A 24155-nucleotide genomic window follows, 5' to 3' on the forward strand; every position below is an offset into this window, starting at 1 on the left:
GCTCAAATCAATTTCCAATCAAATTCTGGCTATGCATTTAAAAAAAAAAAATCTACCAGACTAAGATGAAGATAACTATTTACAGTATTTCTAAACTTCTATTAATGTTGTTGTGCCATGTTTAAACTGCTCAGCCTTGTATGATTAGTAAAAGCCAGTCCAGTAAGAATTAACATACAGTTATGCATGAGTCTGAATAAAGCTCTGAAGAACTAATTTTTCCAACATGAACATACATTACCCATTACTTAGAAAAAAATTTTTACAAGTCAATTGCCACCTTTCCATTTACGCAGAGGTTTTGCCAGCTTTAAAGCCTAACAGTTCCATGTATTCAACATTCATTCAACTTCTAGCTCTATTCCAGGAAGAAAAATTCCAAGAACTGTATTTACATCTTAGAAGAGATTTTATTCAAAGCTTTTTCATACATTAGATTAATGCAGAAAGGACAGGAAAACTTTCCACATTGACAAAATTACAATTGTTTCAATACAAATGTAGACTAGACCCTTAAAAGACTTGGTTTTGTTCCTACAAATTGTAAACAAGCAACAATTCAAACAACTCCTATTTGTTAAAAATCACATAAGAAAATTTAAGCTGGTTACACTACCTTAACAACACAACTAACATGAGTAACATGAGTCTTCCTCCAGGATAAGAAATCTAAATAAGAAAAGAGTACCAATAAGGAATTTTACTGCATCCTTCATCCTCTGAGTGCTTATATGATCAGTTGGGCTATGGGTTTTTTTTGTGTGTGTGTTTTTGTTTTCACTTACTTCTGTTAATTTTTTTTTATTTTTCTTTTTTAGAAAACAAAGCTGTTCCTTTCTATAAAAAAAAAAGTTTTATAGCCTTGATTGCGCTGTAGGAAGGAAAAAAAAAAAAAGTCTCCAGTACAAAAGTGTTCATATAGTATCGAAAATGCCTTCCCCATACCCAACAGCACCTAAAAATGAAGAGGTCAACAGCAACTGGCTAGTCTAGAGTGGTGCAATCTAAGAAAATCGATCCCCAAAACAGTGGAATATTTCTATTCCAGCAAAGTTTCAATAAAAAACCTGGCATATAAATTTGAGACACGGACATACTTTTCCAAACAGTACATTTTTCAGAGTCAACAATTCACATCCTGCAAGAATGTCAGATGCTTCTTATAAAAAGCTTCACTTTCAATGGCAAAGGAAATTAAGGCCATCAGACTGGCAGTTTAAAAATTCACATACGGAAAATATAAAAATATGTTGTGCTTCTGAGAAGGCTCTGTTCTGTACGCAAGGATTACCATGATTAGATGAGCCTGCCTGACTGGAAGTTTACATGATCACACAGCTTCTGTTCGATGTCCTTGGACCTGCCTGTTATGAATAGAAAGAGTAATTTTTGAAAAAAAACCCAGCAGTAAAAGTTTTAGCAACTCAAAATTATACACTGTACATTTTTCATACATGAAATTGTTAGCCTGGCATGGTCTAAGCAAGCGTTGGCATACAAAGCTGTACAACCTGTTGTTCCCTGTAAGTATAAGAATGCTAGATTTCCTTTTCTAAGGGAAGCAGTGGAGGATAGGCACCAGGAAAACAAAACTTCAATATATCATATTTGAATCTCAAGTGAAAAAGCATCATTGGGGTTAGAAAGGTGGTGAACACTGCAGGGAGCACGTACAAGTATGTTGAAAGTTTTTATGTAATGAAACCTAATCTTTCTATAAGATTTTTGTAGGCTAAGCTACTAAGACATGCTTTACCTGAACTATACAATCTCAGAAACCACAAGAGCAGCTGCATGCACTTCAGTACTTTTGCAAAACTGCAATAAATGCCTAACTGTATTAAATACCACAAAGTTATGATTCAGTTTTAGGCCAAAAACCATGATTGCAAAAAGTACAACTTCCAACACAGCCGACTCTCTCCGTTTTTTGTCTGTTTACATATGCACACCTCATAACTGTTCTATATTATCTTTTCTAACTGAATTTAAGTTGTATACTAACTGAAATACACCAAAATTTTAGACAAAGTGGCAAACTTAAGTTCCTGTAATGCAATGTTTGAGTTTGTTATTTTTTTCTTTTAAGAAAAAACAGTGAGGTAATAGATAACCCATAAAACTCAGAACATGAACAATCAAATACGTCACATCTCAACATTTTCCCTTATATTTCAAAACATATTACGTTGTCAGTGCAAATTTACACCATTCCACTGCATTCAAAATTGCATGCAAGAGATGTTTTCTCTGATAGTGTCTTCAAATCACTCATTTCCTCCAATAGAGGAAATGACAGATTTAAGTTCTGAAAACTTAAGGTAAATTTAGGTATACCTACTTAAGCCAAACTTTATCACGAACAATTAGCCTGGGAGAAATTTATCAAGAACGGTTTAAGAAAAAAAAAAACCAAAAAACAAGACAATCCCCAAATCTTAAACTTTATAACCTTGTTTTAAGAAAAATCTACTTCTCTCCATCAAGAGAATACATGACAATTTTTTATACTAGTTTTTGTATACAACTTCATGCTTTCATTAAATTACTGATTAAACAAAGAATAAAAGAACATTCACATACAAACAAATATCCTTTTTCCAAAAATTCATGGCATGTATAAATTTTTCCAACTAAATAACCTTGTTAACCTAAAACAACATACCTGCTGGTGGTAAAGCTCTTCTTCCGCAGCGTCAGCTGCTTCTTCCTCTACTTCCTCCTCTTCTCCTTCAAATATAGTTGTTTTAAAGACAGTGCTTCTTTGAGCAACCTCCTGCAACAAGAGTTTTAAGACTTGAGCCCTCTTAAGATCCAATGCTACACTACTTAGATTGAGAAACAGGTCCAGGTGTTAAGAAAGCTACCTGTACTGATTCTGCCTATATAATTATGTACTGCTGTGTATAAAACAGCATTTACAACACCTTAGTTTTAAATGTCTTAATGATTTAAAGGTCTGAAAAGACACTCAAATTCTACCAAAATTTGCTTTATATTTTTCCTTTCAATTGCAAAATATCACAGCAACTGTCCCACCCGAAGTTTTAACTCCCATCTTGCCAAAACTAATGCCTTGTTCCTTAAAGCGACCATTCCCCACATCCCATAAACACAGTTTTAAGGAAAATTAAAGAGACAAATCACTGAAGTTTGATAAAACCTTTTCTCTTCAAAGTGCATTCTAAAGGGCTGTCCAATTTCTAGAGTAAGGGTAGTGTCTGAACCAGTCATTCTTCAACTACTTATACTCAATATAGGGAAAAATTTTCACATGCTTCAATAGATCGCATTCCTTTTGCAAAAGCAAAAGGAGAAAGCTTTACTGAACACTCTTGCGCGTTCATGTGTAAAGTACCAATAATGGTTCTACCTGAATCTTTATAGGGGATGGCATCACAGAAAGACAAGTTCAAACACATCTGAGGTACTGTACCTCTCCCTGAGAATTTTTCAGTACAACTTTCACATCTTCACCAGTGCCCCAAGAATTCTGGTTCTTCCAGATGAGGTCAGTGGGAGGGCTAGCAGTCACTCCGGCATTTGCAGCCCAGATCTGTTAAAAGAAGTCACACGAGTGTTAGTCAGTCTTAGACATTTCCATGTTATTTATTGAATTAATGTCTTCCATTTAAGTGAAACTGGTGAATCTCTTTCAGTTACAAAAATACTAGTCTCTGCCTATCTGCTTCCAAGTTTTCTTACAATAAAATAGCCCTGCGCTTTTAAATGTGGAGACTTTTGAATATGTAAAAACACCTGTTTATGGTCAACATTACTTCATAGAATCATAGAATCATCAGGTTGGAAGAGACCCACCAGATTATCGTGTCCAACCATTCCTATCAAACACTAAACCATGTCCCTCAGCACCCATTCCTTTAAACACCTCCAGGGAAGGTGACTCAACCACCTCCCTGAGCAGCCTGTTCCAGTGCCCAATGAACTTATCCACCTAAAGTCAGTTTCTGAAAAAAGTGGCTGTGCCCAACTTCTTCCCAGCAACTGATGCAACTAATGCCCAATACAAAAATAAGTGATTATTTTCTGAAGACGCATATAGAAAGGACAAAACTAAAAACTGTATATCTAACACACACAAGTTGGCCTAAAGCCCATTTCAACTGAACAGTCGAAGCTTGACAACTTACTGTAACAGTTTGGCCTGCTTTTAGTATATATCTTGAGGTATATCTGTAACTGGCAGAAGTGTCTCCTATTTTTCGGATCATCTCCCAACCTCCCATTGGTTGATCCTAATACGGAAAAAAAAAAAAATTCCATCAGCACTCATTTTCTGTTACATGTGTGAGGTATTTTCCACAGAAGGCCATGACAGAAATAGTTTTCAGTGAAAACATTTATTATCATTTGATCTCCACTATGCAATTAGAATTTTTAGTTAAGTTTGTCTTACCTCTTAATTCAAGTTAAGGCTTAACAAATCCTGCTTTTCAGTTCTGATGTTATATTATCTAATGTTTGTATTTTTCATCAGTTTTGGTTTAGCTGGGTCCAGTAAACTACATAAATACTATAATCCCCTTAAAAAACATGTAATCCATTTTTGAACCACAGAATGACAAGCAGGCTTCTCAGAAAACAAAATACCCCTGTTGGTCTTCTTAAAATGCATCTCTACATATGCACACTTCTGACTACACACTCCATCGCAAGACCTCCATTATTTTTAATTTGCAATTATTTTTTGTCCATCAACTACTTGAAAAGCACTAGGCAATGTAACGTATACAAGTTATCATTACAGAATGATTATTTCAAAACAAGAGTCGACCTTTTTTAAATTCCCTCACCAACAGACAGTTTCTAAACATTAAACAGTTGCATTGGAGTCTGAAAACAGACAATTAAGATAATTTAAAGTCTAATTTATTGTTATGGGTGCTGATACTCAGTTAGACATTGCAACTAAATAGACATACTTAAAGAGAATTTTTTTATTTTCTATTTATTTACATATATGTATGAACTGTCAAATACTTGCAAAAATCACACAAGTGCAGCTTATTACATTACATATAGAGAGCTGCTCAACTCTAGATCCTTGGCAAAGTGATAACCGCAAACCACTCACGGCTACTGTTAACAGAACTGATGGTCCTTCCATGGAAAAACTGAATGAGTAGTTAAATTAAATAAAAGGAAAAGGAAACCCACATGGTATGCAAAGCGCTTGGGTGAAATCCCATAAGTTTGAAAAACTCAGAAAGGAAAAGAATGTCAGGTCCTGACTCACTAGAAGTAGTCTTGATTTGTCTGAACTTGGTCATCTGAAAACTTAGCTGTCTAAACCAAGACAGTTATCAAGGTTTCTTCCATTCAGTAAATGAAGTTGGCACTCCCTGCCAACACCCTAGGCAGGTAACCAAGGTACGCATGTATCACCATCTGGAGGAGTCTGTCCCTCTCTTCATTGATTAGTGGGGACTGAGACACTTGGAACGGGATCAGTCTTTATAATATAAAGCATCAAGATTAGCTGCCTTTTAGTGAAGGTAAAGGATCTAATGATATTAGACAAAACCAACGTGTCACTGAAACACAGACAGTACAGGAGAAGGCAAGAATTCAGGGAGAAGAGAGGAAAGGGCAGGAAGTCTATTGAATGTAAACAGTTAGCACTACTGCAAGGGCAGCATAAGGAAAACTTTTGATTATTACTCAAATGAAGTGCCCTTTGATAACAAGTATGCGTGTTTCCCTCAGAACAAATTCCAACCTATTCACAGAGTGAAATTATTTGAGTAGCCATGATAAAGGTGCCTTTGGCATGGGAACTAAGAGCTCATAAAATCTGCAAAGGCAGCCAAGGAAGAGTGAAAACCTGTGATTTAGAGCAGCTATATGAAAGTACAAGGGACACAGGCCAATTATATTTATTTATTTCAATCAGTATGTATTTCTTTCGGGACTCTAAGGTAGAGAAAGTTCTTAAAGTCTTCAAAAGTAGTCTAATGTCTACTTGCACTATGCCCTATCAGCAACCATGTTATCTGAAAAACTTTACAGATTACTTGCAAGACAAAACTTTGAAGAGTGAGGTAACACTTCAGTGGGTAGGCAACCTAGCAATAAAACAGTTACTATGAAAAGCATTAAAAGCCATTTGGAAGAACTCATAATCAATCCAGAACACTCTATGAAAGCTTATTTTGTGACACACTAGTTTGCTCCTGCCATCTGTCATACAGTGTGCTTTAGCTCCAGCGCCAACATGAAGCCTGAGGGCTGAAAGGATGCAGACGATGCTTTCTAACTCAAACTAGACCGTGGTAAAGTCATGATAAGCATGCATTTTCAAACCTGATCAGAGGTGTTCTTCAAGCGGATGAATTTTCCATCAACATCTATCTCCTCAATAGAGACATTTCCAGTAGCAGAAGCTGAGTGGGAAATGCTAACGCTACTGCTAGCTTCAGACTCCTCCACATCGATTCTCTTCCTCTTCCCCCTGGTTGTACGCACACTACGGCTCGATGAAGCCCGTGAAACTGTCACTCGGGAAGATGGGCTTGGAGAAAGTTTCAGCCTACATTGAAGAAAAAAGAATATGAATGTCACAATCTGATTTAACTTTTTCAATCTAGTTTTTAAATAAACTTCTTTTCTCTTCTTCCTCCCACAAACTACACAGCAATAAAGTACAGGAGCATAGTAAACAAAGCATGTTACATGAAAAAAATGAAGCCTCACATACTTTTTGAAGAATTAAATAAAATGCCAATGAACAGCTGATTATTGCTTGTGAAGCACAGAATACTGATGGACTGCTACATTAAGATTATAAAGGCATCTCTATGCATTTGTTGAAGACTGCATTCCTGGCTAGATGTAGCAAGAAGATAAAAAAAACCTCATAAAAGGGACTTAAGCCATTGTAGGAAATTTATGCACAAACTCAGTGGCACAAGAGCTTTTGCTGTTTCATCCACACACCTGAGAGGAATCAGCCTGGGCCAGTAGGATGTGAATCAGAAAAAAGTGAAGTATCAAACTAGTTTAAAGTCACAGCTGTGACTTATCAGGCAAAAATTCTCAGTGTTGCTGAACTCCTCAGATATGGAAAAGGCAGCTACCTGATAGGCTAGGCAATTATAACAGCTATTACTTTATTAAAATTATTCTCTACTTAAAGAAAATTTGCTATCAAATATATAACCCTGTAATTAACTCTGAAAGAGTATTAAACATGGCACCAAACAGACCCACAAATGATAATTCATTATGTCCTCAGTGCTGAATGTTAAGAGAACTATAGTATTTATTCCCTTGACAGCTACTGTCTCATACTCCAGCAACTTATTCTCATGGCAACTTAGAAATAAGCGTGCCAGACAAGAGGAAGAAAATACGAACAGTGTTGTGGAGACTGTGGCAAAGCACCTGATGAATTCATTCCCAGTAAGAACTACGTTTTAATGGACAGTGAGACAAGTAAGGGAAGCACACATATGCCAGCACTTGTTACTACATTCTTTCATACCTCTCTTCTTCACCCTCCAGCAATTTCCGGTATGCATTGATTTCCATATCAAGTGCCAGTTTAACATCCAGAAGTTGTTCATAGTCACTCAGCTGCTCTTGCATTTGATTTCTTATCTCTGCCATTTCCTTCTCCTTCTCGGACAGTATTTTGCAACAGTTTTCACGCTCCTTGGCCAAGCTGTCCTCAAGCTCTTGCACTCTATCCTGCCATGCTCTAGACTAGAAAGCATTGAAAATGTCAGTGACGCAAAAGACAGCTTACCCAAACCCTCCACACACTCTGCTATTCATGTGACAGAATTCAGAATATTAGGTTAAGCATCCTCCTCCCTTTCTGAATTCAAATTCACATCTATTCAGCCTCCTGTTCTCCACCTCATGTACTACAAACACAACACCTTAAGTTTCAAAGAATATTAAATTTCACTGGAAGACAGCTACCTGCTCCTTTTTTCTGAGATCTGAAGATTTGTTAGCACGTCCAAATTTACTTCGTCAAGAAAACCTGAGTTCAGAAGCCAAGCTGTTTAAGGTGTGCTGGACAGGACACAGAATCGCAGCGCAGCTCAGTGTACTCCAGATTTTGCAGTAAGTAACTGCACTTTGCCTTTTCGATTGTCTATCTCCTGCTCCAGTTTATTGCTGCCAATTCTGAATTCTGAGGAAGTTCCTCTGAAGGAATAGGGGCTGCTGTCAGTGAAGGCCTGTCTGCCTGTTATCAAAGCCTTCAAGGCTCGCTGTAAGTATAGTGGTAAGTGCTCCATGAAGAAGTTATTGAAAAATTATGGAATTTACTTGAAATATAGAGAATTTAGGTCCTAAAAGACTCTGCTGTACAGGAGGAATAATACACAAAAAATGTATCACAGAAACAATCAGAGCCAAATATTACCAATATTTGTTGCATTTTCAGTTTATTAGTAACGCACGAAAGCCCGCTTCAGAACCAACTGCTAAGATTTCTCACCTTCACTCTAGATTTTCCACCGCAGTGCACATGAAGTTACTTCCTTCAACTAAGCTAGTACTGAACATGTAGATTGTCACTGGCTGTCTCATGCTTCTTTGTGTGTGATCTATGCGCTCTGATCTGACAAAGTGTGATTAGTTTCTGCTCAAAATCCTCTGCTACAAATGCTCAAGTAGGGGTATTTGAGGTATTTTCTCAGTCTCATATTTCATCCTAATCCTGGTAAGATCATTCCTTTTTTTTTTTCCTCCTCCCTTTTTTTCTAGTTCTAGATGTCAACTATATCTAGGATAGAGACACCAATGAAGCAGAGACTGCATATTCCACCTCTAGCTTGGACTCTTGCTTTGTGGAATCCTTTGCTCGGCCCTTCAAATACTACAGAGCAAAGCTAAGCTGCGTAGAATATCAAGAACTTAATACATAGCTCTTGTATAAAAATGTCCCATCAAGCTGCAATCACCAGTTAGCGGTATCGCCTTTCAAATACTCCCTCTGTGGCAGGATACTGTACAAAAGAAATTCAATTTTGTCTGACGGAGACATTAAGAAATTTGAAAAGAACACAACAGGAAACAAATTCAAGACGATGAACATAAAAGTTCAGGGAAAGGAAGTCCTTTAACATAAAAATCAACAGCTATAATCAGCAAGACTGAAGAGCCACAAATAGCTTGTTACCTCTTTCTGAAGGCTGGCGAGATGGGAAGACAAATTATCAATCCGTATGCGACTTTCATTCAGTTCTTCTCTGATTGAGTTGGCTGCAGAATTGCTCATCTCTGAGGACAGTCTAGCGTTCTCAAGCTGCAGTAGACCAAGTTTAGACATCAGTTTCAAAGTAACTTTTAATAAAACAGAAACGACATTAAGCCACAAAGTTCCTCTCTGCAACTCTGACACAATGAAACATCTCTTCCTTGCAGCATTAAAACTGGTGACTCATTTACTGTCCTGGATTGCCCAATGTGAAATCACAATCCTCTAAATATTTTTTCTATGATGAAAAATTTAAAAGTTTTACTTGTAGACATTACTGAAGTTGGAATGCTTGGTTCAGTTTTCACATTGGACAGAATTTACCTTTATATATTTAATTACTGTGGCACTGGTTTTGAGTATGCCTAAATAGAAGCACCTAAACTTAAATCACCAATTCTCTAAAAACAGGTAAACTTAAGTTAGTTTTCAGCCAACATAAGAATTGGCAATGTGCCTCCAGTACCAGTGCCATAAGTCACTACCGCTTCACTCTTTTCCATCAAAATTATTTGAGCTTGATATTTTATTTTTTTAAACTGACATCATCATTACTGTGGAAGACCACCACATGTACTCGACCAGCACCACAGACTTATTGAACTTGTAGCTGCAGATTAAACAGAACCTGAAAAAACTTTAAAAATAACAATGTCCAAAAATACAGAGACAGCATGCCTGAAGAAATGCAACAAGAAAGCATCTGTAATCAAAAGATTTTTACACCAAAAAATTCAAAAAATATTTTTTGTTAGATTTTATTTTAAATAAGTTTTTCCAAGTCAGATCGTAGCCCTGAGCACAAGCAGCTACACACTGTTAAGACCGTAAAGACTGAAAACTATGCTAATAAATTCAGTTTTATGAACCTTTCCACTGTAACATCCCACTTAAGTTTTTAAAAACACTAACTGCCTCGGAGGACTAAGTTCAGTTGAGACATGAGGATCCCACCCGACGCAAATGCTGAATCATAACAGAGGAAGGTAATTATGAAGCATAACTAATTTCAGCTTGAGTGTGCTTCCTCTGTCAAAGAGGGAAAAGCAGAAATCACTAGGCATGATACCACTTACATGTTTTGCACAGACTAAGAGGACTCAAGATGCTGTCTTCTCAGCAAGCCCTATTATGCTTTATACAAAATATGGGACACCTTATTGATCATTATGACTATGTTACAGTCGATATATAATAACACATGAACTTCCCTTGAACCCACAGTAACCCCAGTATTAATTACTTTTTACCATCTGGTTCACCTTCACATGGTGCTTCCTACTCTTATAAAACTGTACTTCTATAGGATTAAACCTGCTCCAAAAATGAGGCCTGAAAACACAAATTTGCATTCAAAAGCATGGTAACTTTAAACCAAGCTTCATAATAAAATTCTCTGAAACCCAAGTAGTTAAGGTATCCTTCCATTAAAAAGAACAAAAATAAATTGCATCAGATAACTGTATGAAAAGATGCTCTCACTTTAGCATGGTAAGTCTGTTCAAGCTCTTCTTTGTATAGCTTCACTTGTGCATCATGCTGTTCTCTTATTTCACGAAGGGCTTGGGCCAGCTTATGCTCATATTCAATCTGACGCCCAGAATCAACCTCAACTAAGCGAGTTTCATGTTTCCTTCTTGTTTCATTGATTTCCTAAGACAAACAGAAAAATAAAATCAGTCAATGAGACAAAACAAGTCTTAGAAGACGATTCGTTGAGCTAGTAGCAATGTGGATTTTAGCTAGTCTTGCAAATTAATTTGAAATTGAAACTTTCAGTAGAAACTGGGCCATTTCCTCAGTCTGACCTGCATAGTACTTTATTTTGTAAAGGGCAGTCATTGAAATAAGAGCTAAGATACCATCAGCATGTAAAGACACATTTCCTTCTAAGAGCCAACTGCGTTTTCAACAACTAGGGCTCAATACAATTAGACGTTAGAAATACATCTCCTCTTCCTTTAGGAATCTTCTACTCTTACACAAAATAAAATTACTGTGAAATTAAACAGTCACTTTCACTAACTAGCATTTTCCACTATTTATTTGTACACTCAGCCAACGTATGTGGAAAAAGGGATTTGACAATATGGACAAAGCTGAAAATACAAATAGCAAGGAAATGTGCACACAGAACAAAAGACAGTATGGTTAGGTACTTCTGTTACTACTCCAAGGTTCCTTCTGGAAAGCCTAAAGTAGTAAAAGTGATAGAGAGCATGGCATGAAAAAGCTCTAAAAACATTCATCAACTTCTGTTCCCATTATCTAAAAACAGCCTATTAGAAAGTTCTTAAATTAAAAACCAGTACAAGTCCATAGCATCTGTATGAATGTCCCTCTCCACAATATTTCTCATAAAGAGATCGTGAGATAAATTATTAACCTACTTTCTCATTATTATGAAAAGGCATCTACATTTCGATACCATGGGCAGAATTTAACATGAAATAACATGACATAGGCAACTATTTAAACACAAGAGTTCTAGGCAAACATCATTTTTCCTAGAAAAAGAAGTTGGAAATCTGGCAGCTAGAATAGAGGTAAATACCACTTTAAGTGGGAGTTCAGACCAGATGACTACCCGAGGCCTCTTCCAGCCTAAATATCTTTAGTATTCTAGAACGATTCCCAGTTGTCATCTTCCCTTTAAAAATGTGAATTCTTGAGACTAAAGCATTTACCTCCTCGTACATATTTTTACGGAATTCCAAGTCCTCAATGAGACTCTGACAACGGTTTTCCAGATCCACCTTCAGTAAAGTTTCATTTGCAAGCTGATCCTTGGCAGCAGCTAAAGAAGCTTCAAGCTTTAAGAAATAAAAGAATTGACACAATGACGATTATGTAGCAGAACTCACATAATGCAATTACCTCAGATACCTAGAAGTATAGACACCTAGAAGTTATGGTTTAACTTGACAATTAAATTCAATATTAGTGTTGCTAGAATATTTTTCCCTCCCTTTTGCAACTGCTTGCACAACTGAGTTTTAGATACTTCAAAGGGGTAACTAGCATTAAAATGCTACTTAGCAATTTTCCTTACAAAACTTTTTTATACTACATCGGAAATGCCAGTTTCCTGTCCTCCTCAGCTCATCCTCTTGAGGTGGTGTTGCTTAAGATTACAAATCATGTCTCAACGGGTTAACAAAACTAGCATAAGGCCACCTTTTTCCCACTCTTTGTTCTATTAGATGCCCAGAAAATGGACGACCACAGGCAGAATCAAAAGGACAGTGAGAATCAAACTGTTACTTGTCAGTATTTAGTTATTTGCATTTGTGAAGTCAGTTTCTCCCTCAAAACAGTTTTGACTCCTGACCTGTTTTCTTCAACGTAAGTACCATCCCTTGCAATTTCAGAGTCTGCACTTTTTTAAAAGCACTTCATTCCACATTCACGTTATTAATAAACTGAACAGTACTTGACAAAGACATCTTCTCAGTCCTGCTTCCACTGCTGACAGTGAACCACAGTTTGTTCTAGTTGTGATTGGATGACAGGTTTGCATCCATTTTTTGGCTACGAAGTTGTATTTTATCAGAATGAGAGCCCTTACTATGGATGTATTTTATATAAAACCACCTCATTTGCTGTCAGAACTTGACAATGAAATATTTATTCTTCTCACCTGTGCAATTTGATCTTTTAAATCCTCAACTTCTGCCTCGAGACTTTTCTTATCACCGATGGCTGTGGCCATTGCAGCTTCCTTAGCATTGAGGGCTGCTTCAAATTCTCTGAGTTTAACTTGGGCTCCGTGAAGATCAGACTCCTTTTTTGCATAGCTGGAATAAATCAAAGAAAGTGGTAAGACAGTCTAGAAATGCCCAGAAGAAGACCGCTAACTAATTAAACAAGGTGCAATCTGAACCTTGAAAGACGCCCAACAAAAATATTTTGCCTTGGCTTAATTTACTCTTAATTTAAATCAGCTCCCTCATTCTGCTCTCTCATCTGATGTAACACTACCTTAATATTTCCCTTGTGCTGTACAATTCTGCTTATTGCCCACTGCATTGGTGTAAATGCACTTCAGTTGGGCTGCTAATCCCTCAGCTCTCATAAAGGGAATAGTGTTCATTCCCAGCTGACTGGTCCTTGGATTATCTAACCCATCAGTGCCAGTTTCATCGGTTCCGTCACCAGATGTACTCACCCCCACTCACTCTGTGGTGACATGTCCTTGCCAGCACACCATCTCTCAGGCACCAGAGTTCCTTTTCCAGGCTCACTCCTGACTAGCCTGGCTTTGTCCCCCTCCCCCTTCACATCTAGTTTAAAGCTCTATTTATGACCCCTGCTAGATTTTTAGAGAGGATTTTAGTACCCCTAGGAGACAAGCGTGCCCCATCCCTACTAAGGAAGCCTGGAGGTGCGTGGGCCAGTCCATGATCAAAGATGGCTCCCCACATGAGGTTAGGAGCCAGGTATTAATCAACTGATTCTTTTTGATCTCTTGTTCTTCATTCCTTAGTATTGAAATCGAGCTAAACACTACTCGCGCCCCAGAGCCCTCCATTGTTTTCCCCAGAGCCCTCCATTGTTTTCCCCAGAGCCCTCCATTGTTTTCCCCAGAGCCCTGAAGGCTCTCTTAATTGCTCTCAGCTTCCTGCGCTGTGTGTCAATGTTGCCAATTTGAAATAGTAGCAAAGGGTAATAATCTGTGGCTTTCACCAAGGAAGGAAGTTTTCTAGTGATGTCCTTCAGTGATGCCCCGAGCAGGCAGCAGACCTCCCTGTGGAGAGGGTCGGGTCTGCAGATAGGCCCCTCTGTTCCCTTTAGAAGGGAATCCCCCAAGACAATCATTCTCCTCTTCTTTTTCTCTGAGGATGTTCTGATGGTCATTTGAGGATGGCGCAGCCTAGGGTATATATCTAGGCAACAGGAGCCATCCTCTTCATCTGTGGGAGTGGATTCCACTTGCACTGTTTCGTATTCATTCTGCAAGGGAATCTGGGGGGTTTGTTGTCTGAATGGGGACAACAGGGCGGGAACTTGCTGCCATTCCCCATCTTTTTTTCCCCTCAGTCTTGCAGTTGGTAGATGGCTGGTACACAGCTGTGCCAGCTCTGGCAACCTGCTTAGTTTGTGAGAGGGCGATGTTCCACTGGTCTATTTCCCTCTCACAGTCCTCAGTCTAGTTACTTCCTCCCTCAGCTCTGACACCATGCGGAGGAGTTTTCCCAGGGGAGCACAGCTTCCACAAGTGAAGTCAGTAGGGGTGGTGTGAGTCGGTGTGAGAGGGAGGCACTGCCTGCAGCCCAGTGTCTGCATAGCTGCATGTGCCCGCTGAGGCTCTTTAATAAACTATGTGTTTATTAAAGGCATCTCTTGTTTTGTCTTTAGCTAGCCACTGTAAAAATGTCCTACCTTCACCAGAATCTTAATAGGAAGAAATTAAATTCTCCCGTTAAAAAGCTCTTTCCATAGGGTGGAAACAAGTAAATTCTCTTCATTGCCTTTTAGCCACACAGAAACTAGTGCAGATCCACTGACTGGCCTGCAAACAACCCATTTCCAATTAACAGACAAAATTCCCAATGAAAATTGATATTCACCATCCATAAGCTAGTCCCTCCTAAGCAAAAGCTGTAGCATAGTGAACTGCTTTGCAGCACCCTTCTAATAATATATAATGGCAAAGTTCCACAGATCTGAGGGAAGATACCCTGACCCTGTCTATACAATTGCCTTTGCCACCACTAAAACATCACTGGTAAAGAGCTACATATCTTTCTTTATGAAAGCAAACACAACCTTTTCAATTTACTAATCAAATTGGTTTTAGTATCTACACAAGTGGTAACTTTCAAGGGATTTACTCCCTAAAACAGTACACGCAAAGAAGCCTAATGAGGAAAGTAAAGTAATGCCACAAACACAAACTCTTCAGACTACGTTAATTATTTACAAATAACGCTACAACAGGCTGCTAACAAAAATAGGGGAAAGGAAAACTACACTCAGGAATCAAAATGACTGCTTAACTTCTGATGGCACAAGCAGCTGTGTCTAAATATCTAACACCTTGAAGATTCTTCTTTTTCTCTCTGGAATACCCCCATTCATCTAGTAAGGGCAGTACCTTACAGAAGACTTAGATATTCATAATCAAACTACTATCATTTTATAGGAATGGACAAATTCAGGTTCAATGAGACAGCTGCTAGCACATTCTTATTCAATTTTCACGCTTCTCAGCAGAAGTGAAAAAATCAGAATTCACAAGTCTAAGCTGGGGCGACTGAAAATTGGGTATTCTTAAAAACAAGATTCAAAAGGCATTAAAGCATTAATACATTCACTAGTTTCTTAATCCCTGTATTGTTTATAGGAAACAATAGCAGTGCTTCACAGCAAAGTGAAACTAATGTAAAAACCAACAGGTAGTTTTAAAAGGAGAAACTCTCAAATCTGAAAGATGCTTTTCCAAGATTACACACAAGCATACGCAATTAACATCACGTTCAAGAAAGACGTGTGCACAAAGGCTTGCAAAACATCTGTACAAACAAAGTCCACGTTGGGATATTTTAGCACTACAGCCACACGATGGCAGGCTTTATATAAGAGGCTTTGCACTAGCTAATCCGGCTCCTTTTGATTAAGGACACACTCCACACTTGCTCAAGCACTGACTGTGAGAGGCTGCCACTCACACAGGCTCTTCTATATTCAGCTGTTCTGCTGCTCAACACTATCTAGTCCTTCCACGACATTTTACACACCACTTCTTAGACCCAGCAGTTCAGGGTAGTTGGGCCCACAGCTCAGAATTTAGGGTTTGGCTATGTGGGCTCCTACTTCCAGCTCTCTGCATTACTCACTGATGCCTCCGACTTGTCCCTCCCTCCAAACCTAGCCCTGTAGGAACTTCAGCACACAATGAAGCTGTACAGCAGAGAACGAAAAAGAGAGAAAGAAAGGTATGTCAAGACTGTAATAAAAATTTCTCCACCACCTATTGGGAACTATAAGGGTCCACATCAGGCCTTTGTTTTTTGATGACTGCTTGAGCAATCTTTATTCAAAACACAGAGAAATTGTTTCATGTTGTCTCGTTCACAAGACTTCATGCTGAAACTAAGCCTATCAAGCTGGCTCCTCAAACTAGAGCGCTGCACATACACAGGGCCTTAATGAGCTGCCTTTCCAATCCACCCTGAATTATTATGGACTCTGAAACAGGAAAACTCCCCACATACCTTACTTAGTTAATTTTTATTTTGATCCAAACACCTCTACCAATCACAAACTGGCAATTGGATCATCTTATCCACAGAACTGTAATTGATTTTAGTAGTGTAGAACTAGGATCCCCTCAAATAAGAATGAGTTTTCATTCATTTTTGCTGTACTTGAGGGAAAACTTTCACTTCAGAAATTTAATCCAGAACATTTAACACACACAGGCACTATGGAGTGTAAATAGTTCAGTCTCACTCCTACCTAGCACTACTATTACAACTCTTAATTAGTGAGTTGCAGCTGCAGGTACTTTGAAAACAGCTCAGCACACTCCACAACAGTATGAATGAAATCTGTTTTTCCCAATACACTCCAATCACTCAAGCTACCCGAGAGCAGTAAGCATTCCACATCGCCCCTCTCCGAAGTACAAAAAACCCTAATAGCTCCAGTACACATTGCCCCTCTCCGAAGTACAAAAAAACCCTAATAGCTCCAGTACACCTGCCCAGCTCACCGTTAAACAAGCTAGTTTCTTGTATCAGATGCAGTCTAGCTGAGGCACAGATTTCTAAGCCGGTTTGTTTGCTCATCACTTTTAAAAAAATCAATAACCTGTAAAGCAGAGTAAATAAACTCACATACAACTATTAATATAAGGTACCATAGCAAAGCTGTGTCTGGTTACCTGTACTAGCTCTTTTAAAGCTAATTCAAATCTCTCAAATACAGAGACATCAATCACTGGCTTCAGTGAGGCTACCTGGACCATCTGGTTTGCAGTTCAGTGACACTGCAAAGTCACTGAACAGCCTACTGAAAGAAGCAGGCTCCCTTTTCAACTCCGTGCACAATGACCCCTCTTCCCACAACTCTTAGGTTGACTGAACCTAGAATTTCCTGTAGTCTCATCAAATTTCTTGCTAAATAGAAAAGTCACATGGAAAAGATAAAAATAATTTTCTACAGATTTAGTAAGATGAATTGGCCTTCTGGAGCCTGAAAAAAACAGACACCTCATGCAAGGCAAGTAGGAAGACAGCTCATTTCAGTCTAGATTTCAGGCGTAATTTAAAGCTCCTTTGAAAGTGACCACGTCCAGGATGCCACCACCCTACAACAGATCTCTTAACTTTTTTTTTTTAATGTCCTCCTTCATCTATACACATTTTTGCCAGTATATGCAAAGTCAGATCACAAAGCTAAGCATTACCAACATTAACTAAAACCTCCTCAAAAAACACTGAACTGGTTTTCCACTCCAGTTGTAAAGAAATATGAAAAAAACCCAAACCATAGTCAAGGCTTTATGTTTTGTTCAGCTGGCAGTCAGTTTTCTGTGATTTCTTCCCCCCCCAGCAGAAAAAGCAGCAAAGCACTGTTACACCCAACACTGCAGGGAAGATCCTCTTAGGTAATTCAAGTTATATTCTTACAATTTATTGCTTAAATTGTTGTACAGCAAGTTCAATTACTCCGCTCCTTACTTCTCTGTGTGCTCCCTCTATGGTAGACTTGAGAACAGTGGTAGATATCGGACTAAAGCTCAGCAGTTCCCCAGCCACCAATCTTCACCTTGCTTCAAGACCACCTACAGTACTGAAAATAAGCTTCAAGAAGTTTCAAGTCTGCTTCCTCAAAACAGTTTCTTCAGCTCTTTACCACACACAACATCATGCATCACAGGAAACCCGGGAACATCTGTTAAAATTTTGCTTGCATTTACACAACGTGGTTCTTCTGAGTAGTTTCTCAGGATGCCAGCTGCCGAGTGCCACACACTTGCACAATAACTCAAGCCATAGGCTGATTCAAAGCTCTTACTGATGTTCTTGCTGGCAGGGTACTCTTCCCAAAATTAACAGCTATAACAGCTAGGATTTTGGTGCTAATTGCCTCACCACAAACTTCAAGACTGCCAGCCACTGCTTATCCTACTATAAAACAGGGACAAAGGTACACTGTAATTTTGTGAATCCCACCACCCTCTCAGGCCAAGAGCACCCATACTACAGGATGGTGAACAGAATGGCAGCTGGGTTTCTAGACAGATCAGTTTCTCAATTCAGATCTTTGCATTCACATAACACAGATATTGTGTTGTTATGGAAGCAAAAGCAAGGATCTTGACATTCCCAAGACGAGTTTTAACTAGAAGCATGAGCTTAGATTGTAGACTACTGCTCAGGTCTTCTACAGCCCTTGAGTGCAGAAACATGGCAACCACAACCGAGCATACAGGAAGGAAGCAAGCAGAGAGATGTCTCTACAGCAGCTTCCACCAATGGGAAAGCATATAGTGAAGTCTTGCCTAATCAGAAAAGAGAAAATTAACTGGAAATACTGTTAAATTACTAAGTTCTCCCAAGTCTTCCACAAATTATGGGAGAGAAGAGATCTGTCTCTTGAACTCCTCAGAGCTATCCAAGAGTTCCATACATCTGAACTCAAAAGCACGTGGGTTTCTTTTTTCCACAATACAGACTTGATTTACTTTGGCTTATCTCCATTCTGCCTATCACAAGCACCCTTTTACTTTCACAATCACATACATCACATCCCCATATCTTTCTCAGAACAGAAATAGGGAGGTTGTTTTTTTTCACCTCACTGTTTTTTTCCTAGTTCTTAAAGATTTGAAATATCAAGAGAAGTCTTCATATACATTTAGCTACAGCAGTACCAACTGCATGGCAGGCACTCTAGAAGTAGAGTATGCAACAAGTCCACTATACGGAACAATATCAACTATAGAAACAAATGCAGTTTTTCTTGAAGAATTAAAAAAGTGAAAAGAATAAGTTTCTGGTGCTTAAATTCAGGAAATCACACTATACAGATAAGACTAAAGTCCAACAAGAATCCAACAAATAAGTAACTGGGCCTCAAAAATAATTCTCATTAAAAAAAGAACAAGAAAAGTCCTACAGCACTTTAAAAGTAACTAGAAGCTGGAGTTTGGGGCACTAATTAGGCACAGTACTAAAAAGGCAATGACTAGGATAAACTAAATGGATAAATCACTCCAGAAGAATACTGTCCTAACTAGAGAAAGCAGATTGTATGTATGTCTGGAGAAATAAGACCACCATCTGCAAAAATATTCAAGTAGCACAGGAAGGTCAACTAGATCATGAACCATTTTGCCTAACTTCAGCTAGCTAAGCAGTGAATCATCTATGTTCCCTCCACAGATTCAGGACATCTTCAAAACAGTTTCTCTTACCACTAAACTCTTGACTCTAAAGGGAACCAAATACATAGCCACCACTCGTCTGACTCTTAGGATGAGTCCACCAGAACACCCAAGCCAGGCAAACAGTTTGCAGCTTACCAAATGCCATAGTCCCAGCCCAGCCCACTCCCCTCCCTTGCTCTCAGGTCACCTGCTATAAGCAAGCCTTGGTAATTCTCTCTTAACAGAAAGCTAGATCACCAGCAGAACTGAGCATCTTTCTGCCATTTTAGTGACTTAAGTTAGCTAGATGAACAACCAAGGCAATAGTCATAACCATAGGTAGGATGGTGATGGGGATGTACGCTTCCGCAGCAGCGCACTGCTAGATTGGCTCAGCCATGCATCCATCGTGACCTTTCACGAGGAAGGGCAGACAAGATGAACCTCATTCCAACAACTACAACGAACTTTTTCCAAAGAAAGGCGAGATAAATTTTACCTTGCAAGAATACAAAAATAGCTTCAAACATGCCAGAAAACTCCCCATTTTTTTCAGGAGGCTCTCTGTTAGCTAGATCAAAGCCGCTAGTTACCCTACCCATATTTAAACCAAACCCAGTTCCTATACCAGGCTGCATTTCAGCTTTCTGAAAGGGCAAGGAAAATTCTGTAAAGAGAACATACATTTTCATCATAGCTTGCCAACAGAGATGCTTACCACTGCCAGTACTCCTGTGCACACTTGCAAAGTCTTCTGGGAGTATTTCTGTTAGGTTTTAATACAATGTAACAACTTTAAGAAATAAGTCTTCAGAGTGCCCTCTGAAACAGGTAAGCCCTCCCCCCACAACCTTCATTCTTTTTAAAGATGTAAACAGAATTACAAACAAGCTTCAATATCCTCACGATACCCACCTTCAAAATACTCAAAGACAACTTAAGAAACTGCATGTCACAGTAAGGTCTGGCACTAAATAACAACAAATAGCCACATAGAAATACATGTGGAATCTAGTAGCCTTACATAGCTTCAAGTGTTCATTTTCCTAACCTGTTCAGGAATCCTTGACCTGAACTGTAGTCCGTATTCTGCAGTGTACAAAGATACCTGTGAGGCAGTTATTGACAGACTATCGAGTCTTAAGACCTCGCTCTTCATAAGAGGTCATAACTGTAACACAAAAGCATTTCCCCACCTTCCTCCAAATCATCACGTTTTTACAAAGTATCGCATCACAGGAAAATATAAGAATATGCAGTTACCTCCATGTTCACATTAAGTGCCCCAATTACTGGTACAGAACAGGAATCTAGTATAGATTGTATCTTGAGCCCAATCTTCTATAAACACTGTACTGAGAACCTGACAGAGTCTGTCTTCCTCCACAAAGCTACTGAGAGATGGAAATCAACGATTTGACTTTCAAGTAATTTCAATGATTATCTGCAACTACACCCTTACTTTTCCCTGTCAGTGTCAATAATCTCTTTGATATAACACCTTCATAGGGCACCAAGAAGTAACCACAAGAACAACTAGACTCGCTAGTTAGAAGTTCATGGTTTGTTTCTGCTTTTTAATTAACTCGAACCCGAGACATATTGGAGCTGTTACCAGACACATGAAAGTAATATGCTGGTTCACACATGAAACAACTTTGTCATTATGAAAAATCAAGAGCTGAAAGTGCATTCAACCAAAAATCAAAATTAACTGGTTATACAACAGTAAAGCAAGATTAACAACTCCACTCTTTTCTTTTTCCAAAATCAATCCTCTGACAAACTGTGATCGTAAGACTGAAGTTCAAGTGGTAAGTGCGCCTAACAGTCAAAAAAAAGCCCAAGATTCGCTTTTGCTATTGGAAAACTACAGCAGCAACAAATAAAACTTAAGGCAAATACAAACAAGAATCCAACTAAATGAACAAGGAAATCAGCTGCCTAAGAAACAAAATCTAGCCACACAAATCAGTTCATCACAATATTGTAGCACTTGGCACGGTGCCACAAAGTTTGAAGTTTCAAGGACATGTGGTCACGAATCTACCTCTTGTAACATCTGAATAGAATCATAGAGTCATACAATAGAATCATAGAATCACTAGGCTGGAAAGGACCCACTGGATCATCGAGACCAACCATTCCCACCAGTCACTAAACCATGTCCCTCAGCACCTCATCCACCCATCTTTTAAACGCCTCCAGGGAAGGTAACTCAACCACTTCCCTGGGCAGCCTGTTCCAGTGCCCAATGACCCTTTCCATGAAAAATTTTTTCCTTATGTCAAGCCTAAACCTCCCCTGGCGGAGCGTGAGGCCATTCCCTCTCGTCCTGTTCCCTGTCACTGGGAGAAGAGACCAGCTCCCTGCTCTCCACAACCTCCTTACAGGTAGAATCCAGTAGAATGAACAGAAACGATACGTCGTTATAGTTGTTTTTTAAGTAAACGCTACTTATTATATGCTCGCGTATTTTTGTATTATGAAGTTCACACTTTTAGTAAAGAACGTTTAGAAACCCTACACCTGCAAAAGCCACAGCATCAAGTACCATCACTCAGTATGTTCCATCCCGAAGCGGCTTACGCCCAGCGGACAGAGCCACCCGCGTCCGTATGGGGCGGCGAACAGCCATCCCCTCTCAAGCCCCGGAGCGCTCCGACGAGCTCGGGCCGGGTTTCCCGGTCTCCATCGACACCGCTGCAGCCGCGGCGGCGCAGGGCGGCGCTGCCGGGGCCAGGCGCGCCGCGGGGGCCGGGCCGCCGATTCCCGCCGGGGCGGAGCGCGGCGCCGCCTCTCGCTCAGCTCATTCATTCAAAGCCGAGGCGGCCGCCGGCGGGCGGGAAGGCGGCGAGCGCCCGGCTACCCACCCCCGACCCCTGTTCCCCCACGGTCCGCGGCCCCGCTCACCTGCCCAGCAGCTGCTCGTACTCGGCGCGGATCTTGCCCAGCTCGATCTGCAGCTTGGCCCGTTCCCGCGCCGTGTCGTCCAGCGCCTGGCGGGCGTCGGCCAGCTCGGCCTCGTACATCGCCTTCAGGCCGGTGACCTCGCGGCCGCGCACCTCCTCCCGCTCGGTGACCTGCAGCTGCAGGGCGCTGTTCTCCGTCTCCAGGCTCCGCACCTTGTCGATGTAGACGGCCAGGCGGTCGTTCAGCTGCCTCAGCTCCTCCTTCTCCTGCAGCCGGGAGATGCGCGTGGGGCTCAGCGCCGCCGCGGCCGAGCCCCGGCTCCGCGCGCTCAGCGGCGTCGTGGCCGCCATGGCGGGGGCGGCGGGCGCGACCCACGGAGGAGCGGAGGGAAAAGCGGGAGACGGGGATGGAGAGGGGCGGGGCGGCGCGGCTGTAACGGCGGGACCGAGCCGGCGGGTTTAGTGGCGGGGACCGAGCGGCGGAGCTCGCCGCCGCCGCCGCTGCCTCTCGTGTGATGCCCCCGCGCCGCCACTGCACCGGCGCTCTCCGCGCCGCGATCCAATATGGCCGGCGCCCGCCAGCCCGCGCCCCCGGCCCGCGGCCGCCGCCGCCCCACGTGACGGCCCGGCAGCCAATGGCGAGCCCAGGCGGGCCGCGGCTGCAGCCTGAATTCAAACCGCGCCGCGGCTGCCGGCGCGCGCCAGAGGCAGGCCCCGCCCCCACCCCCCTCCCCGCGCTTTGTTGCCGCCTCCGGCCCCGGACAAAGGGACGCGGGCTCCGAGCCCTGGGATGGACCAGCCCTCCCCTCCCCTCCCCTCCGCTCCTCTCGTGTGAGAGAGCGCTGTGCACAGTGCTGGATCCCTCAGCATCACGGGGATGTGGTGCTGTTGGAGCGGGGCCACAGGAGGCGGTGAGGATGGTCGTGGGGCTGGAGCACCTCCCGTATAGAGACAGGCTGAGAGTTGGGCTGTTCAGCCTGGAGAAGGGAAGGCTCCGAGGAGACCTTGCAGCGACCTTCCAGTACCTGAAGGGGCTAGAAGAAAGTTGGGGAGGGACTGTTCACAAAGGCTTGGAGTGGTAGAACTGGGAGCAATGGGTATAAACTGGAGAGGGGCAGATTTAGTCTAGACATGAGGAGGAATTTCTTCTCTATGAGGCTGATGAGGCACTGGCCCAGGTTGCCCAGGGAAGCTGTGGCTGCCCCATCCCTGGAGGTGTTCCAGGCCAGGTTGGATGGGGCCTTGGGCAGCCTGATCTTGTGGGAGGTGTCCCTGCCCACGGCAGGGGGGTTGGAACTAGGTGATCTTTAAGGTCCCTTCCAACCTAAACTATTCCATGATCCTGTGTTACACTGGCTCCTGGAGGTTTAGTGCCAGTGAGATATCATGTCCTTAATTACCAGTTCAAAACACAAAAAGCATGTATCTTTTGGGGCTGGGAGTGCAACAGATGAAAAAGCCATATTTATCCACGTAGAACAGAACTTGCTGAAGGTTTGGTGTATGGCTTTATAAATCAGGACTATCCCTTCACAAGCAATGACAAAGGTTGCATCTTCTGGAGGTTGGTTTATGTTAGGACCGCTGGGTGTTGCCAGTTGGATGTTAGAAACTGGAAGGAGAAGCAAAG

At 41.1% G+C, this 24155-nt stretch overlaps 3 protein-coding genes across 5 annotated transcripts in view; 2 read left to right on the forward strand and 1 right to left on the reverse strand.

Annotated features, from left to right (window-relative positions):
- Nucleotides 1–24155, forward strand: part of PHAX (phosphorylated adaptor for RNA export) — a 294590-nt gene that overhangs the window by 220355 nt on the left and 50080 nt on the right. The window lies entirely within an intron of this gene.
- MEGF10 (multiple EGF like domains 10) overlaps nt 1–24155 on the forward strand; it is a 186336-nt gene that overhangs the window by 151115 nt on the left and 11066 nt on the right. The gene's annotated exons all lie outside the window — the stretch shown is intronic.
- Nucleotides 414–22924, reverse strand: LMNB1 (lamin B1). Of its 2 annotated transcripts, none has more exons than XM_069880182.1 (11): nt 22527–22924; nt 12876–13032; nt 11923–12048; nt 10718–10888; nt 9158–9283; nt 7505–7725; nt 6325–6550; nt 4152–4256; nt 3437–3556; nt 2666–2776; nt 414–1364 (listed from the first exon to the last, which is right to left on the reverse strand). In XM_069880182.1, the coding sequence occupies exons 1-11, from the start codon at nt 22874–22876 to the stop codon at nt 1323–1325; spliced, it is 1755 nt and encodes a 584-aa protein (XP_069736283.1). In that variant the 5' UTR covers nt 22877–22924; the 3' UTR covers nt 414–1322. The 2 variants fall into 2 exon arrangements, with proteins under 2 accessions (XP_069736283.1, XP_069736284.1); XM_069880183.1 differs by lacking the exon at nt 22527–22924 and adding an exon at nt 17923–17998 and having other exon boundaries at nt 416–1364.

This window comes from Phaenicophaeus curvirostris, chromosome Z (assembly GCF_032191515.1).
Source record: "Phaenicophaeus curvirostris isolate KB17595 chromosome Z, BPBGC_Pcur_1.0, whole genome shotgun sequence".
Lineage (NCBI taxonomy): Eukaryota > Metazoa > Chordata > Aves > Cuculiformes > Cuculidae > Phaenicophaeus > Phaenicophaeus curvirostris.